A 16493-nucleotide genomic window follows, 5' to 3' on the forward strand; every position below is an offset into this window, starting at 1 on the left:
AAACCACAAAACATTGTTGAAATAAATTTAAAAGGTCTCAATAAATGGGAAAGTATCCCATGTGCATGAGTCAGAAGACTCAACGCCGTTAAGATGGCAAACACTCTGATTCTGCTCATCTGCAGAGTCAACACGACCCCTGTCAGGGTCCTAGCTGACCCCTTTGTAGAAACTGACAAGCTGCTCCTAAAATTCATATAGAATTGCAAGGGACCCAGAATGACCAAAACAATCTTGAAATAAAAAAACAAAGTTGGAGGACTCACACTTCTCGATTTCAAAACTTACTGCAAAGCTACAGTAAACAAGACAGTGTGAGACTCGACTGAGGAGAGACAGAGATCAGTGGAAGAGAACTGAGTGTCCAGAAACAAATGCACACGTCTCTGGCTAAGCGACTTTCAACAAGGGTGCCGAGACCACTTAACTGCAAAAGAACTGTCTTTTCAACAAACGGTGCAGGGACAAATGGATAGCCACATGCGAACAAATGAAGTTAGAGCCTTACCTCACACCATCCGCAAAAATTAACTCCAAATGCATCAAAGACCAAACTACAAGACCTGAAACTACAAAACTCTTAGAAGAAAACAGGGATAAACTTTCATGATCTTGGATTTGGCAAAGGATTCTTAGAAATGACAGCAAAGGGCCGACCCCGTGGCTTAGCAGTTAAGCGCACGTGCTCCACTTCTGGCGGCCCGGGTTCGGATCCCTAGCTGCCTGGGTTCGGATCCCAGGCACGCACCGACGCACGGCTTCTCCGGCCATGCTGAGGCCTCATCCCACATACAGCAACTAGAAGGATGTGCAACTATGACATACAACTATCTACTGGGGCTTTAGGGGGAAAAAAAAAGGAGGAGGATTGGCAATAGATGTTAGCTCAGAGCCAGTCTTCCTCAGCAAAAAGAGGAGGATTAGCATGGATGTTAGCTCAGGGCTGATCTTCCTCACACTAAAAAAAAAAAAGAAAAGAAAAGAAATGACAGCAAAAGCACAAACAACAAAAGAAAAAGCAGATAAATTAGACTTCATCGAAATTACAAATGTTTGTGCTTCAAAAGACTCCATCAAGAAAGTGAAAAGTCAACCCACAAAATGAATGGATCAAGTAGTCACAAATCATATATCCAACAACAGACTTGTATGTAAAATATATAAAGAACTCTTACAACTCAATAATATAAAGACAAAAAAATTAAAAATGGGTAAAGGATCTGAATCGCCGTTTCTCCAAGGAAGACATACAAAGGACCAACAAGCACACAAAAAGATGCACTACATCACCAGTCCTTAGGGAAACACGAACCACCACCACAGCGAGAGATCACTTCATGCCTGCAAGGACGGTTAGAATCAAAAAGTCAGGTAATGACAAGTGCTGGTGAGGACTCGGAGGAACTGGAGCCCTCACACGCTGCGGGTGGGAACGGAAAGTGGTGCAGCCACTTTGGAAAACAGGCCGGCAGTTCCTCAATTAGAGTTACCGCTAAAAACTTAAAAACGCACGTCCACACAAAACCTTTTATAAGAACGTTTATAGCAGAATTATTCACAATAGCCAAAAATCAGAAATCACTCAAGTGTCTGTCCACGGATGAATGGATAAACAAAATGTGGTCTAGCCACACACTGGAATACTATTTGCCCATAAAAAAGGAATGAAGCACTGACACCTGCTACAACATGGATGAACCTTGAGGACGTTATGCTAAATAAAGAAACCAGACACAAAGGGCCACATATTATATGACTCCATTTAGATGAAACATCCAAAATAGGCAAATCTACAGAGAGAGAAAGCAGATTAGCGGTTGCTTAGGACTGGGGGAGCAGGGGGTTGGGGGTACCAGTTTCTTCTGGGGTGACAAACATGTTCTAAAATTGGTGGTGATGCACATATCTCTGAATACACTAAAGACCACTGAAGTGTACCCTTCAAATGGGTGAATTGTAGGATATATGAATTATATCTCAATAAAGGTGGGGAAAAAAACAGAGAAGAAAAAGGAAAGAAGCCAGAGGGGGAGAACACCTCATCCACAGAGGAGTGCCAGTAAGAGCCACACTGGATTTCTCATCAGAAGTCATCACACAAGAAGACAATGGGGTGAAATATTTCAGATGTTAAGAGGAAAAAAATCCCACCAACTTAGAATTCTGTGTCCAGAGAATTATCCTTCCAAAGTTAAGGAGAAAGACAGACTTTGTCAGACAAACAAAAACCATCTTCTGGCCGTGAAGGGGCCAGGGCGGCTCAGAGCAGCTCAGAGCAGCTTTAGAACCAGCAGTGGCCGTCAGGGCGCCTCTGTCTCACCAGAAGCCGTCCCCACCGCCCTGCCCCTGCCCTTGCCCTGCCCTGGCCTGGCTCTCTGCCCTCACGCAGGACAGGGTGCTCTGAGGTCACCTAGGACACCCGTCAGGCCCGCGGGCGCAGAGTCCAGCACGTGCCGGTGGGCACCAGGACCGGCCACGGTCGGAGGGTGGTCTTAGGCTGGACAACAGCCCCGGCTCCTCGTCCATGAGCTAGGGAGAGCGGCCTTTCCCTCTGGAAGGTTCCGTGGGAAGGGCCACTCCAGGTGAGGGAGACAGGTGTGCCCGAGGAAGAAGGGTCCCAGCACAGCCCCCAGAGGTGCCGGGGCGCCTGGGTCTCGGGGCCACGCTCCCCCCGGAGGGGCCCACGCCATCCACCTGGGGAAGGTCCGACTCCGCAGCTCCTTGATGAAGAGCTGGCTGCCGTTCTGCACGGGCTTCACGTCGGGCGTCTGCCCCGGGCTGTGTTTGTGCCAGGTCCGCTTCTTCTTTACTGCGGGAGACGGGGCAGGTGGGCCCAAAGGCCCTCCCCGCGGCCCCCTCCCTCCCCGCAGGACCCCCTCCCTCCCCGCGGCCCCCTCCCTCCCCGCAGGACCCCCTCCCTTCCCGAGGGGTCCCTCCCTCCCCGCGGGCCCCTCCCTCCCAGCGGGACCCCCTCCCTCCCAGTGGGCCCCCCTCCCCGCGGGCCCCTCCCTCCCAGCGGGACCCCCTCCCTCCCCGCGGACCCCTCCCTCCCCAGGAGCCCCCTCCTCCCAGTGGGCCCCCTCCCGCGGGCCCCTCCCTCCCAGCGGGACCCCTCCCTTCCCGAGGGTCCCTTCCTCCCATGGCCCCTCCCTCCCCAGGAGCCCCTCCCTCCCAGTGGGCCCCCTCCCCTGGGCCCCTCCCTCCCAGCGGGACCCCTCCCTCCCCGCTGGACCCTCCCTCCCGCGGACCCCTCCCTTCCCGCGGGGCCTCTTCCTCCCGGTGGGGCCCCTCCCTCCCGCGGGGCTCCTCCCGCGGACCCCTCCCTCCCCAGGAGCCCCCTCCTCCCAGCGGGACCCCCCCTCCCCGTAGACCCCTCCCTCCCCGAAGGGCCCCTTCCTCCCAGCGGGACCCCCTCCCTCCCGCGGGACCCCTCCCTCCCGCGGCCCCCTCCCTCCCAGCGGGACCCCTCCTCCCTCGCGGGACCCCTCCCCTTGGGACCCCTCCCTCCCGCGGCCCCTCCCTCCCAGCGGAACCCCTCCCTCCCAGCGGAACCCCTCCCAGTAAGACCCCCTCCCGCTGCCCCCCGCAGACCCTCGCCGCCGGCCCCCTCCCTGCGGCCCCTCCCCTCAGACCGCTCCTGGCTCTACCCCCTGCCCGCTGACCCCCCGCCCGCTGACCCCTCTCCGCAGGCCCTCCCCCTGCAGCTCCCCTCCTCGCCGAAGCTCTCCCCTCATACCCCCTCCCCTCAGACCCCCTCCTCGAACCTCCGGGGACCGCCCGGAGTACTCAGCCGCACACCACAAGACTCAGCCGTCCTCAGAGGCAAAGTCCTCAGGGTCCGCGGGGGCCGGGCCCACCCAGCCTCGCACGCCCCTCATGACCCGGTCGTCACACGGTCAGGAGCACACCCCTCCCCAGCCTCCTGTCACGACCGACCCCCTGGCTCAGTCGATGGCACAAGAAGCTGGAGTCTACCGAGACCCGCCCCCACTCAGCGCCCAGCGGCTGAGAACTCAGAGGCACCTCCCCAGAAGGTCCCACCAAGGCCTCAGGACACCTCCTTCCCTCAGACTGGTCCTCAAGGAGCGCAAACCCTGTCCCTCCCTGCTGGGACCTTCACTCTGCAACAGCCACAGCTCAGGGCAGGGTCTGGCTGCCACCCGCTCCGCCCCCTGCCCTCCCCACACCGGGGTTATGCACACCTCCCGCCCACCACCATCCTGCCAGCTCCCTCAGGCTGTCCTGTCTACATGCATGCTTCCAGGGCACTGGGCACACCCACCGTGGCCCTTTTACACTCGGGTGTGTGCACATACCCCTAGTGGACTGTGACACACACACACACATGCCCCTACTGGACCATGACACATGCACAGACACACAGGAGCACACATGCACACACACACGCCCCCTACTGGACTGTGACACGTGCACGCGCGCACGCGCACACACGCCCCTACTAGACTGTGAGCCCCCGGAGGGGAGGGAAGCGATTTCCTCGAAGTCACACGTCACTCAGTGAGTGAGGACGGGCATGGAGACCTGTCCCTGGGGGCTGCCGGGAGGGGTCTGACCCCCCCACGGAAATGAGAGGGGATGTGAGGGGTTGCTGGGGGCCCTCAGGGTGCCTGTCCTTCATGGGCGAGCACGGGGAGGTGCTGCAGGGGGTGAGGCCTGGGACTCCTGTCCTCGTGCGTCTCGGTGGTTGTGGGGACGAGGGGAGCTACCCACAGCCGGGTGACAATGAGCACCCCTGAGCGGGACCTGCCTCAAGCAGGACAGGAAGGTGCGTGGCGGGTGGCTGAGCTGGCCTCCATTGCAAATCGCCACCCCTCCCTGTCTCCCCGACAGGCCACAGGTCCCTGAGACCATCTCCAACACCAGCACCATGTTGACACCTGCTTGTCTCCACGCCCAAGGTGTGAGTGGACAGAGGGAAACCTGGCAAGACCCTGCAGAGGCAGGGCTGAGCGGGGACTTCTAGGAGCAGCAGGAGGCAGAGACAAGAGGTCCAAAGGGCTCGGGGTCACCTGCCCAAACCATCTTGTCACTGTGTGACCTGGGCAAGTCACTGGGCATCTCTGTGCCTCCTCTCTAGTGGAGAGATGCTAGTCCTGGCTCCTTGTGAGACGTAGTAAGTGAACGCTGCTTGGCACCCGCCTGCCCCACGGGGCCCTGCGGCAGCACTGCACAACCTTGTGCACAAGGCTGCTCGGGCCGCGGGCACTTGTTCACAGGCCTCGGTGCCTGCTCCGGACCCTCGGGCTCCTCCTCATGCACCCCGCTGTGCCCAGCACAGAACAGGTGTGGGGACACTTGTGAATGAACGGTCTCCCCAGTGCTGCACTGGCTCCTCGGTCCAGAGCCCTGGGGAACGGGAACGAACTTCAGACAGGAAGGGCTCAGCCCATACCCCTGGCCCTCAGTGCCTGTCAGAGCCGGGTGATACGGGGCCACAGAGAGCTCCCAGCTGCCCTCCTGCTACCTGTCTCAGACCCGCTCCTCCCAGCAGTCTGCGAGCACCTCCCGAGCAGGTCAGCTCTGTACAGGGGTCACGAAAGTGACAGACGGCCTGGGCGTCATCCCTGCTTCCTGAAAAGCTCTGCAGGCTCGGCCGGGGAGGGGCACACACGGCCCAGGCAGGCCCGGGGGGACACCGCCACGATGACGCCCAGGCCACACTGACTCTGAATCAGGCCTGAACATCACCGTCCTTCCACGGGGCCTGCAGCTGCATTAGGAGTGACCCGGGACAGCCAGCGTGCATGGGCGTAGCGTCCACAAGGGGCTCCCCGAGGGGAAGGGCCGGAGGAAATGAAGGCAGCTGCGTATGTCCACGGGGGCAGAGCGGAACTTGGCGAGTCCCTGTCCACACGAAGCAGGGGCCTCCCTGCCTGCCCCCCTGGGAGACGAACCTGGCTCTCAGGGGGTCCCCACCCATGAGGGGGGCAGCGCATTCAGGGATTTGAGGAGGGGATGGAGAGGGAACCTCTCCCTCTCCATCCCCTCCTCAAATCCTGGGAAGCCCAGGACACACGCTGGCAGCCGTGACACTGCAGAGAGGAGACGCCGTGACCTGGCTGGGGAGACCAACGAAGAAACAGGCGGTACCAGTGCGGTGCGGGGGCCGGCAGGGGGTGGCAGGAGGAGAAGGGAGGTGCTGCGGAGGGGACCCCACGTGGGCCCCTCGAGGTCGGCAGGGTGGGGGCGTCCCCCATCCTCCCCGGCTGCTGTCCTCCCAGCGGGGCCCCAGGACGCTCCTGCTGCACCTGCGTCCGCCCCTCCCCCTAGAGGTGGGTGGTCCCAGGGCAGCCCTCCTCCAGGGAAGAGACTGAGGCCGGAGCCCTGCCAAGGTCTCCCCTTGGAGGGTACGCAGAGGGACAAGGATGCAGACTGCCAAGCACAGAGTGCCTTGTCCCAGGGAACACATGGGGAAACTGAGTCTCGGAGGAGGCACGCAGCGGCGGAGGCCATGTGGGGGTGCAGCGGGCAGCAGGAGGAAGCAGCAGCACCCGCATATGCCCACTGGGAGCCGGGCCTGGGAAGGACATGTTGACCCGGGGCCGGCGGCAGTCCTGGACTACTGGCCTCCCCGGCCCTCACTGGGGACCCTCGTGGAGAGGCCAGAACACGCCCGATACTGTGACCAGAGCAGCGCACTGGGACAACAGCCAGAGACGGAGCCACAGGGCAGGGTCTGAGCTCCACAGGGACCCCTGGCAGCCCTGGCTGGTGGGCCCTTCCCTCCCCAGGGCCCGGGACCCCGCCCCCCCGGAGGCTGTGTCTCCTGCCTGTGGCACCCAACGTTCCCTCTGACAAGGCACCCTGGAGATGGCTGCCCAGTGGGACACCTGGGTCACGGGTGACACGTGTCCCCTAGATAGCCGGCACCAGAGCCCTGCCCACCCCCTAGGGGCGGCTCACCCCGGCGTGCAGGGTGACAGCCAGCCGGCCTCAGGGAGGAGGGAGGGGAGAACTCAGCAAGTGGAGCGACTTCTCATGCTGTCACGGAGCCCAGGAGAGGCAGCTCAGGACTCAGAACTGCTTTAACGGTCGAGCCACCTGCCTCCCAGGAGCCTTTGTGACAAAGGGGACTCTGCCGAGTTCCGATCAGGACCCCTGGGCCCTGCACCAAATCCCTGTGCATCAGGTAAATCAGGCTTTCTGTGCCCGCTGCAAACCCCACCCCAGGCAGGGAAGGAGGGGGGCCTGGGCCTCAGAGGGCCCCCAGCACAGCCCACAGGCTTGGGGGGGGTCCCCTCATGGCATGGGGACGTCAAGGGGCCTCTTGTCCCCGAGGGGCCTCACTGTGGAAAGTGTGACGGGAGCCAATGTGGCAGAAGCTGACCAGCACATCCCAGAAAGGCTCCAGTCAGAGCACAGACTCATGTGAAGTGAGCGATGGGCAGCCTGGGGGCGCACACGGCGGAAGGTGCTGGAACCTGCGCCTTTGTCCCTGATGGGCACGCGGCCCTCAGTAACCATGGGGCCGTCTGGGTCACAGAACTTATAAAGCACAAATGCACGCACACACAGGTGCACACATGCATACTCACACATGTGCACACGCGTGCGCACACACATGTGGGCACTCATGCACACAACACGCATACGTGCACACTCACACACACGTGCATAGCCGGGGGTAGGGTCTGGGTGAGGCAGATGCACGTGTCCCCTATAGTGGGCAAGCTGTCATCCTCGGGGCAGGGTGCTTCTGGGAACGTGGGGACATTGGAGAAATCACAGTGTGTGCACACCAATGCCCAGCCTGGCACCCCACATAGCCCAGCTCCACCCCGACTCATGCGAGGGCCCCCAAACCACACAGAGGGCAGCGCCTCCCCAGGACACTGGGCTTTGCTGGGGGGATGCAGGGTCTCCCGGCTCCAGCCCTGCTCTGTCCCGGGCCGGCCTCCAGGGCCCACCCTGCTCATCTCTCCAAAGCCCTGAGCTTTCCCGGTGGCTCATGAGGTTAACGAGCTGGTTAACCCACGGGATGAGAATCATCCTCCCGTGTCTGCTGTGAAGCAGTGACCAGAACGATCGATCGTGTGATGAGGGCAGACACGTTCCAAGCACCAGCGCTGCCAGCTCCGGGAGTTGTGGGGATGAGTTAGGAACCCGAGAACCTTCCTGCTGGTCTCATGCATTTGGCAGTGTCTCACTGCATGCCGACGGCGTGCTGGGGGCAGGGGACAAGAGCCTGCACCAGTGCAGCCCCCTGGGTCACTGATGAGGATGGGGCACAGGCCAGACACAAAGAGAGGCCAAGAGAGACCAAGAAGGAGAGGCGAGACCCCGCCTGCCTCACCCAGCTTCCTGAGGGGCAGGCCACAGCCCCCAAGGCTCCCTCAGCCCACAGGACAGGGTTGCAGGGTGGAGGGCTTCCACCTGGGCCAGCGTCCTCCCTCTACCCCCAGTGGATCCACAGGACTCACCCCACAGGGGCTACGAGGTCCAGGCCCTGCCTTGTGACCAGACACCAGGAGGGAGGCTCCCTTTGAAGGGGAGTGAGGGGAGTCCTGGTAGCCTGGGGCCAGACGCAGTCCCCCTACCTCACCAGCCAGCCCAGGGCTCAGGACGGCAGGGCTGTGATCAGCCACCCAGCCAGGGCCAGCATCCAGCCTGCGCCTTCTGTGAGCTCCATGCCCCTGACCCAGGCTGGAAACCTGAGGCCACACTGACACCCCCCCACACCATCTGTCCTGTCCCCAGACCAGGCCCCTCCCAAGGTCCCTGCAAACCATGGCACCCCCCACGTGGGCTCAGTCTTGGACTTCACCTCCCAGGCGTGATGTGGGCCCCCCTGGAGCTACCTTGGATGAGCCTGCACCCTGGAGAGCCCCCACAGGACCCACCACAGCCCCAAGGGACCAGAGGAAAGGGGAGAGGGATATAGCCCTCAGGTCGTGCAAACAGCAGGCAGTTTGAGAAAGGGAATCGCCCAAAGGGGGCCGGAGAAGGGAGGGAGATGAGCCCCAACAAGGTGGTGGTCAGCTGGGCAGGGCTGGGCTGGGCAGCCCCTGGACAGTCCCTGCATCACGTGCCCACCTCAGACCGGCCTGGCCCCACAGGGGCTGGAGTTTGCACCCCTGCCCAGGCCTCTGGAAGCTGATAGGGTCTCTGCACAGGGCCGAGAGTGGCCCCAGCTGCATCCACGGGCAGGAGCCGATCAGGAGGGGCTGCAGTGGGCCTGGCAAGGCTGTAAGGGGCAGTAAGCGAGGCTGGCAGTGGTCCCCAGCGGCCAGGGTCCCCCGGCCGTGACTACCTAGGGCCTTTCACCCCAGCCAGCAGGCCGTGGTCAGTCGGATCTGAGGGGCGGCAACGTGGCACTGTACTTACACGTGGACTTCCCGTGGGTCTTCTCGCAGTTCGGGCAGTGGTAGATGTCGATGTCCGGGGCCTCCTCCTCTTCCACTCCCACACAGCTGCAACGGAGGAGACACAGACGTGACCGGCGTTCAACGATTCCGAAAGCACTTCCCCTGCAAAGCTCCTGCTCACCTCTCGGGAGGGGCCGGGGCAGTGTGTGTGCAGGTGGGTCACAGCGTGTGTGGGGACAGTGGCCCACGGGGACGGATGGGGGACGAGGAGGGAGGGAGGGGCAAGGAAGGCCTCGCCATGCATACAGGAGAGGTGGAGGGACCAGGCCATCTGGCAGGCCTGCCTCCATGAGAGCCGTCACTGCCCGGTCCCCACAGAGCCCAGGGAGGCTAAGGGGGTCTCGGACCCAGGCCACCCCCATCACTCAGGGCAGCTCTGAGCAAAGGGCAGGACCCCTCTGAATCCTCTGAGAACTGCTGCAAGACACTCTCCCCCAGGGGTGACACCACAGTGCTGGGACACTGGACACCAAAACAGTGAAGCTGAACCCCTACCTCACACCATACACAAAAATTACTGAAAATGGATTAACAACCTAAATATAAGAGTTAAAACTATAAAACTCTTAGAAGGAAATGGGTAAATCTCAAGACCTCAGATTTGGTCATGGATTCCTTGATATGACACCAAAAGCACAAGCAACAAAAGGAAAAATAAATTGTATGTCATCAAAATTAAAAAGTTTTGTGCATTAAAGGACACCATTGAGAAAGTGAAAAGACAACATAGAGAACAGAAGAAAATATTTGCAAATCATGTACCTGAGAAGGATCTAGCATCCAGAATACCTAAAGAACTTTACAACTCAATGACAAACAAATCAATTCAAAAAATGGGCAAAGGACTGGAATAGACATTTCTCCAAAGATGAGCTACCAATGGCCAACAAGCACATGAAAAGATGCTCAACATCCTTAGTCATCTGGATGCCAAAGAAATGCAAATTGAAACCATGAGATACCACCTCCCACCCCAGGACAGCTATAATTTTTAAAAGATTGAAAAAACAACAACAGGAAAATAGCAAGTGCTGGCGAGGATGTGGAGAAATTAGAACCCTCTTCCATGGCTGGTGGGAAGGTAAAATGGTGCAGTTTCTATGGAAACAGTATGGCGCTTCCTCAAACAGATACACAGAATTACCACATGACCCAGCAATTCCACCCCGAGGTATTTACCCAAAAGAACGGAGAACAGCTCAAACAAATCCTTGTACACAATGTTCAGAGCAGCATTAGTCACAGCAAACAAAAGATGGAAGCAACCCAAATGTCCATCGACTGATCTAATGGATGAGCAAACTGTGGTGTACCCGCACAATGGAGGAGTGCTCAGCCTTAAAGGGGCATGGAGCACTGACACATGGATGAACCTCCAAAACCTACGCTGAGTGAGAGAAGCCAGACATAAAAGGCCAAATACAGCCATGTGTCGCTTAACTACGGGGATATGTTACAAGAAACGTGTCATCAGGTGATTTTGTCGTTGTGTGAACATCACAGAGTGTACTTACACAACCCCGCACACCGAGGCTGTGTGGCACTAATCTTATGGGAGCACCATGGTACACGCGGGCCACTGTTGACCGGAACATTGTTGTGCGGCACGTGACTGCCCTGTATGATTCCGCTTACATGAAATGCCCCCAACGGGTAATGCACAGACAGAAGACCCGTGGTGCCACACGTAGGGGAGAGCGGAAGGGGCAGGGACGGTTCAATAGGCACGGGGTCTCCTTTGGGATGAAATGTTTTGGAACTAGATAGAGGCGATGGTTGCACAACGCTGTGAATATGCTAAATGCCCCTGAAATGTTCACTTTAAAATGGTTAATTTCACGTTATGTGAATTTTATTTCAAAAAAAAGAAAAAGAACGACACTGACCCCATGAGGGTGACACCGTCCCGTCACCACAGTGAACCCCTCATCCTGGGGCTGGCTAAGCACTCGCTCTGCATGGGGCAGCACCGAGAGCCCTAAAGGGATGATTCTGCAATAAGCGGGATGGTTCCTACCAGCCCTGGGGCACAGTGAGGAAACCGAGGCACGAGACGTTTGAGATCCGCCTGGACCGAAGGGTCTCCTCGCTGTTCAGAGGGGCACTGGCCAAGGGTGAGCACCCGGCAGACGAGACTGAGTGCAGGCACCAAGGCTCCAGGGCCCAGGAACAGAGCCTGAGGCCCAGAAAGACCTTGGCAAATGTTTGTGAAAACATAAAGTTCACTCTTCATCTCAGAGCATAAACCGAAATAAAGTGCAGGCACCTAACGAATGCAATGTGAGAGACGCAGCTGTCACAGCTCTTGAGATGCAAAGTGACTTTCTGAACAAACAAACAAACAACTGGGAAGAAAACAGAACACTGATGGATGAAACATGCTCCAGACCATGAAAACAGACCCCACAGCGCCAGCCACAGAACCCATTCACGGGAACCGCGGCAAAGCGCCACCACGCCCCCCCCACGACTGCACCAACGGCTTGTCCCCAACAGATCGGGAGAGCCAGGAGGAACAGGGCACGGTGGGAGAAAGACCCCACCTTGCAGCACCCACACAAGGTGAGCTAAAATCACACATTTCCACCCGGCAAATTAACCAAAACCAGACACACTGACCTGGAAACGTGAGGACAGCAAACGCAGCCGATCACCGCCGGTCTGTCTCCAGGACCCCACTCCAGCCTCTCGAGCGCCCAGAGGGGGACCCAATGGCACATCTCCCAAACCGTCTCCCTCCTCCCACCCACCCACCAGCAGCCAGCTCCCTCCTGGTCCTTAACAAACTCACCGCACAGCTGGGGCCCTCCCTGGGGCTGGGCAGCAGAGGCCCCCCACCTACCCACCTACCCAGCCACAAGAAGTAGCTGGCTCACTCGATCCTTCCTCCTGGGCTGGCCCGCCGGCCTGACCCCTCTGCTCCTCCCTCCCTGTCCTCCTCCAAACAGAAAGGGCCTGGCACCTGGGCCTGCTCTGCGCCTGGGCCCTGGGGCAGTGGGCCTCAGTCTGCTCCTCCGTGGTGTGGGCTCATGACACCAGACACCGAGGAGCTCAGTGGTGGCAAAGCCGATCTGTCAATAACAGTCATGATGCAGTGGGGCCGAGGGCACTCATCCTGCCCGCGGGGGCTGACGTGGGAGGGAGCCTCCCGAAACACAGCCGTGTGCCAAGAGCTCTGACAAAGTTTTTATCCTTCGGGCCAGAAATTCCATGTCACAAACCTACTCTAGGATAAAAGATGGGAATGTACACAGGCCACGTGCCGGGGGGCATCGCACTGTCACTTAACACAGCAGAACAGGAGCAGCGACCGCTCCAGCCTAGAGGTCAGTACCAGGTCAGGCTGTGCTCACAGGGTGGAGGTTACGCAGCCACGAAAGCTCAGGGTGTGCACACTGTTGAGTTTAGACACTAGGATCTGCAGACGCTAAAACCGCAGCCCTGGCGCACAGCGACCCCAGCAGGGTACGTGCTGGTGCGGGGAAATGGCACGCTCGTTTCTCTGCATACTTCTCTGGACTTTCCGAAGTCACCGAAAGTGAGCGTCATGCCCTTAGTAAGTAACAGGCAGCAAGTCCTGCTCTATTTGGAAGGTCGGAATGGCCCCACGTGTCCCTTCCCAGGTCACCTCCTCCCGTCTTTCTCGGGTCCCAGCACCACGTAGAGAAGGCCTCCTGAGCCGTCCACCCTGCAGAGAGGTGGAGACACCCGTCTCAGGACAGCTGAGGGCCACTGGGTGTCCCCAAGGGAGCCTGTGGAGGGAGAGGCCAGGCTGGCAGGAGGGAACAGGGAGAGGCAGACTTTGGTATGGACCCTGGGCCAGCCAGGGAGACCCAGAAGGCTGGGGGTGGGGGTCGGGGGGAGGCTGAAGGGAGGGGAGGGGCATCAACGTCTCTGCCCACTGGCCACAGCGATACCACCCCCCCGCCCTCTCCGTCACAGTGACCTCATCCCGCTTCAAGCCAGCCCCTCTTCGGGGCCACACCACTCCCCCAATTCCTGCCCGTCGGTCTCCAGAGGGCGCTCAGAAACTGGTCACTGGCATACTTCCACATGGAGCAGCACGGGGACCACAACTCGGTCATCGCTCAGCTCGAAGACGGTCATCGGCCACACGTCAAACTGAAGATGGTCCTGGAGACCCCAAGGGTGCCAGCAACAGCTCAATCACTGAGTGCCCAGCTGCTGGTCCAGGCACCGTGTGACCTTCTCCACACGGCAAGGCGGAAACCGCGGTGGGAGAGGGGAAGTGACTTCCCCAAGGCCACTCGGGAAGAGACCAGGCCAGACGAGCAGCCCTTCTTCAACACCGGCTCAGGCAGCGTGTCCCGTCCCACCTCGGACGCCCCGAGCAGCAGCTTTCCATCAGGTATTGCGGTTTCCACTTAAGAGCCTCAGGCACAGTGCACAAGGGGAAAACTGAGGCCCAGAGAGGCCTGCGCTTGCGGGGACCACATGGGAAAGGGGCGAGAGCGGGTGGGCGCGGCCAGTCTCTTTGCACCCCACACCTCACACGCCAGGCCCAGGAGCCTCCACACTCCTGGACGGCCAAGGGCCTGCGCACAGGAGGGGGCAGTGGAGTCCCTGCCACAGGAGGGGCAGACAAGGTGTAGAGCCAAGGGGTGGAGTGCAGAAAGGACCGGACCTCTGACATGGCCGGGCCCCCGGAGGACAAAGAGGAGCGGGAAAGGGAAACAAGGAAAGAGCTGGACCCAGCCCAGCATGAGAGTCTGGCCCACCCGGGGGCATGTGTGCCTGGGTGATGGGGCACCTGCCATGGTCCGGGACCAGCGGGTGACACTGCCCCACAGAGGAGGGGTCCCCATCCCTCCAGGAGGGTGGCCAGCCTGGGGACTCAGTGCAGGGGACCCCGAGGGTCACACAGACGGTGTGGCTTACACCTGGCCTCGTGGGGACCCGGTCACAGAGCAATGGTAGGGCTTCAGGGGCCCAGGTGTTGTCTGTCTGCTGAGCCCAAGATGCAGACTCACATGGTTACTGTCAGAAGCCACTAGGTTTTGGGGTGACTATGACAAAGCCATAGACAACCAAGACTATGGGGAGGGACAAGATGCTCAGAAGAGATGAAAACAGGCCCTGAAACGCAAAGGACAATTGTCCTCCCAGCCCATGCTGGTGGCACAGGTGAGCTCAAGAGGGGCTGTATGTACAATGCCCAGCACAGAGTCTGGCACAAGAGGGGACTGCAGGGACAGTTTACTGTTTGTCATAGCCATCATCATCATTACCATCATCATCGTCATCAGCATCATCACCATCATCATCACCATCACCATCATCAGCATCATTATCACTACCATCATCATCGTCACCATCATCACCATCATTATGACTACCATCATCACCAACAGCAGCATCATCACCATCATCATTGCCATCATCTTCACCATCATCACCATCACCATTATCATCATCATCATCGTCGCCAGCATAATCATCACCATCACCATTAGCACTACCATCATCATCACCATCACCACCACCATCATCATCACCATCATCACCATCACCATTATCATCACCACTGTCACCATCATCATCATCATCACCATCACCATCATCAGCATCATTATCACTACCATCACCATCATCATCACCACCATCACCATCATCATCATCACTATCACCATCATCAGCATCATTATCACTACCATCATCACCATCATCATCACCATCATCACCATCATCACCATCACCATTATCATCATCATCATTGTCGCCAGCATAATCATCACCATCACCATTAGCACTACCATCATCATCACCAACATCACCATCACCATCACCACCATCACCATCATCAGCATCATTATCACTACCATCATCACCATCATCACCAACAGCATCATCACCATTATCATTACCATCATCTTCACCATCATCACCATCACCATTATGATCATCATCATCATCACCATCATAATCATCACCATCATCACCATCACCACCATCAGCATCATTATCACTACCATCATCATCACCATCATCACCATCACCATCATCAGCATCATTATCACTACCATCATCATCACCATCACTCTCATCACTACCATCATCATCACCATCATCACCATCATTATCACTATCATCATCATCACCATCATCACCATCATTATCACTACCATCATCACCATCACCATCATCACTACCATCATCACCATTATCATCATCACCGTCATCACCATCATTATCACTACCATCATCATCACCATCATTACCATCATCTTCACCATCATCACCATCACCATCATCGCCATCATAATCATCACCATCATCACCATCACCATTAGCACTACCATCACCATCATCATCACCACCATCATCATCACCATCACCACCATCACCATCATTATCACTACCATCATCACCAACACCATCATCATCACCATCATCATTACCATCATCTTCACTGTCATCACCATCACCATTATCATCATCATCGCCATCACAATCATCACCATCATCACCATCACCACTATCATCATCGTTGCCATTATAATCATCACCATCACCATCATCACCATCATTATCAATACCATCATCATCACCATCACCATCATCACCATCATTATCAATACCATCATCATCACCATCACCATCATCGTCACTATCATCATCACCAACACCATCACCACCACCAACATCATCTTCACCAGCATCACCATCACCATTATCATCACTATCACCATCATCACCACCATCATCACTATCATCACCATCTTCATCACCACCATCACCATCATCATCATCACCATCATCATCATTACCATCATGATCATCATCACCACCATCATTGTCATCACCATCATCACTATCAACTTCACCACCATCATCATCATTTTTCCTTGCTGGGCTGATGGACCATGACACACGCTCTCATTTCTGGCAGCTAATTGCTGAGAAAGAGCAAAACTCCAGAGGGAAACACAGAATCTGCATGGGAAGAATGTCAACATCCATTCCCTCTTCCCAGAGGTGCCACCTCCACTCCTCCAGGCCTCTGAGGTGAGTGGACCACAGCCCAGCCCCTTCCTGTCTCCACGATGATGGAGATGATGGAGGGGCTGGTGGCCTCTCACCAGCTAA

At 57.6% G+C, this 16493-nt stretch overlaps 1 protein-coding gene across 2 annotated transcripts in view; it reads right to left on the minus strand.

Annotated features, from left to right (window-relative positions):
* PHF2 (PHD finger protein 2) overlaps window positions 1–16493 on the minus strand; it is an 87114-nt gene that overhangs the window by 37730 nt on the left and 32891 nt on the right. For both annotated transcript variants that reach the window (XM_087444803.1, XM_087444802.1), the window contains exons 2-3: window positions 9346–9431; window positions 2695–2809 (exon numbers count right to left, since the gene is read on the minus strand). In XM_087444803.1, the coding sequence (XP_087300929.1) occupies window positions 2695–2809; window positions 9346–9431 (201 nt within the window). The remainder of the gene's footprint in view (window positions 1–2694; window positions 2810–9345; window positions 9432–16493) is intronic.

Source organism: Ceratotherium simum, chromosome 20, assembly GCF_057802395.1.
Source record: "Ceratotherium simum simum isolate JZ-2026a chromosome 20, ASM5780239v1, whole genome shotgun sequence".
NCBI lineage: Eukaryota > Metazoa > Chordata > Mammalia > Perissodactyla > Rhinocerotidae > Ceratotherium > Ceratotherium simum.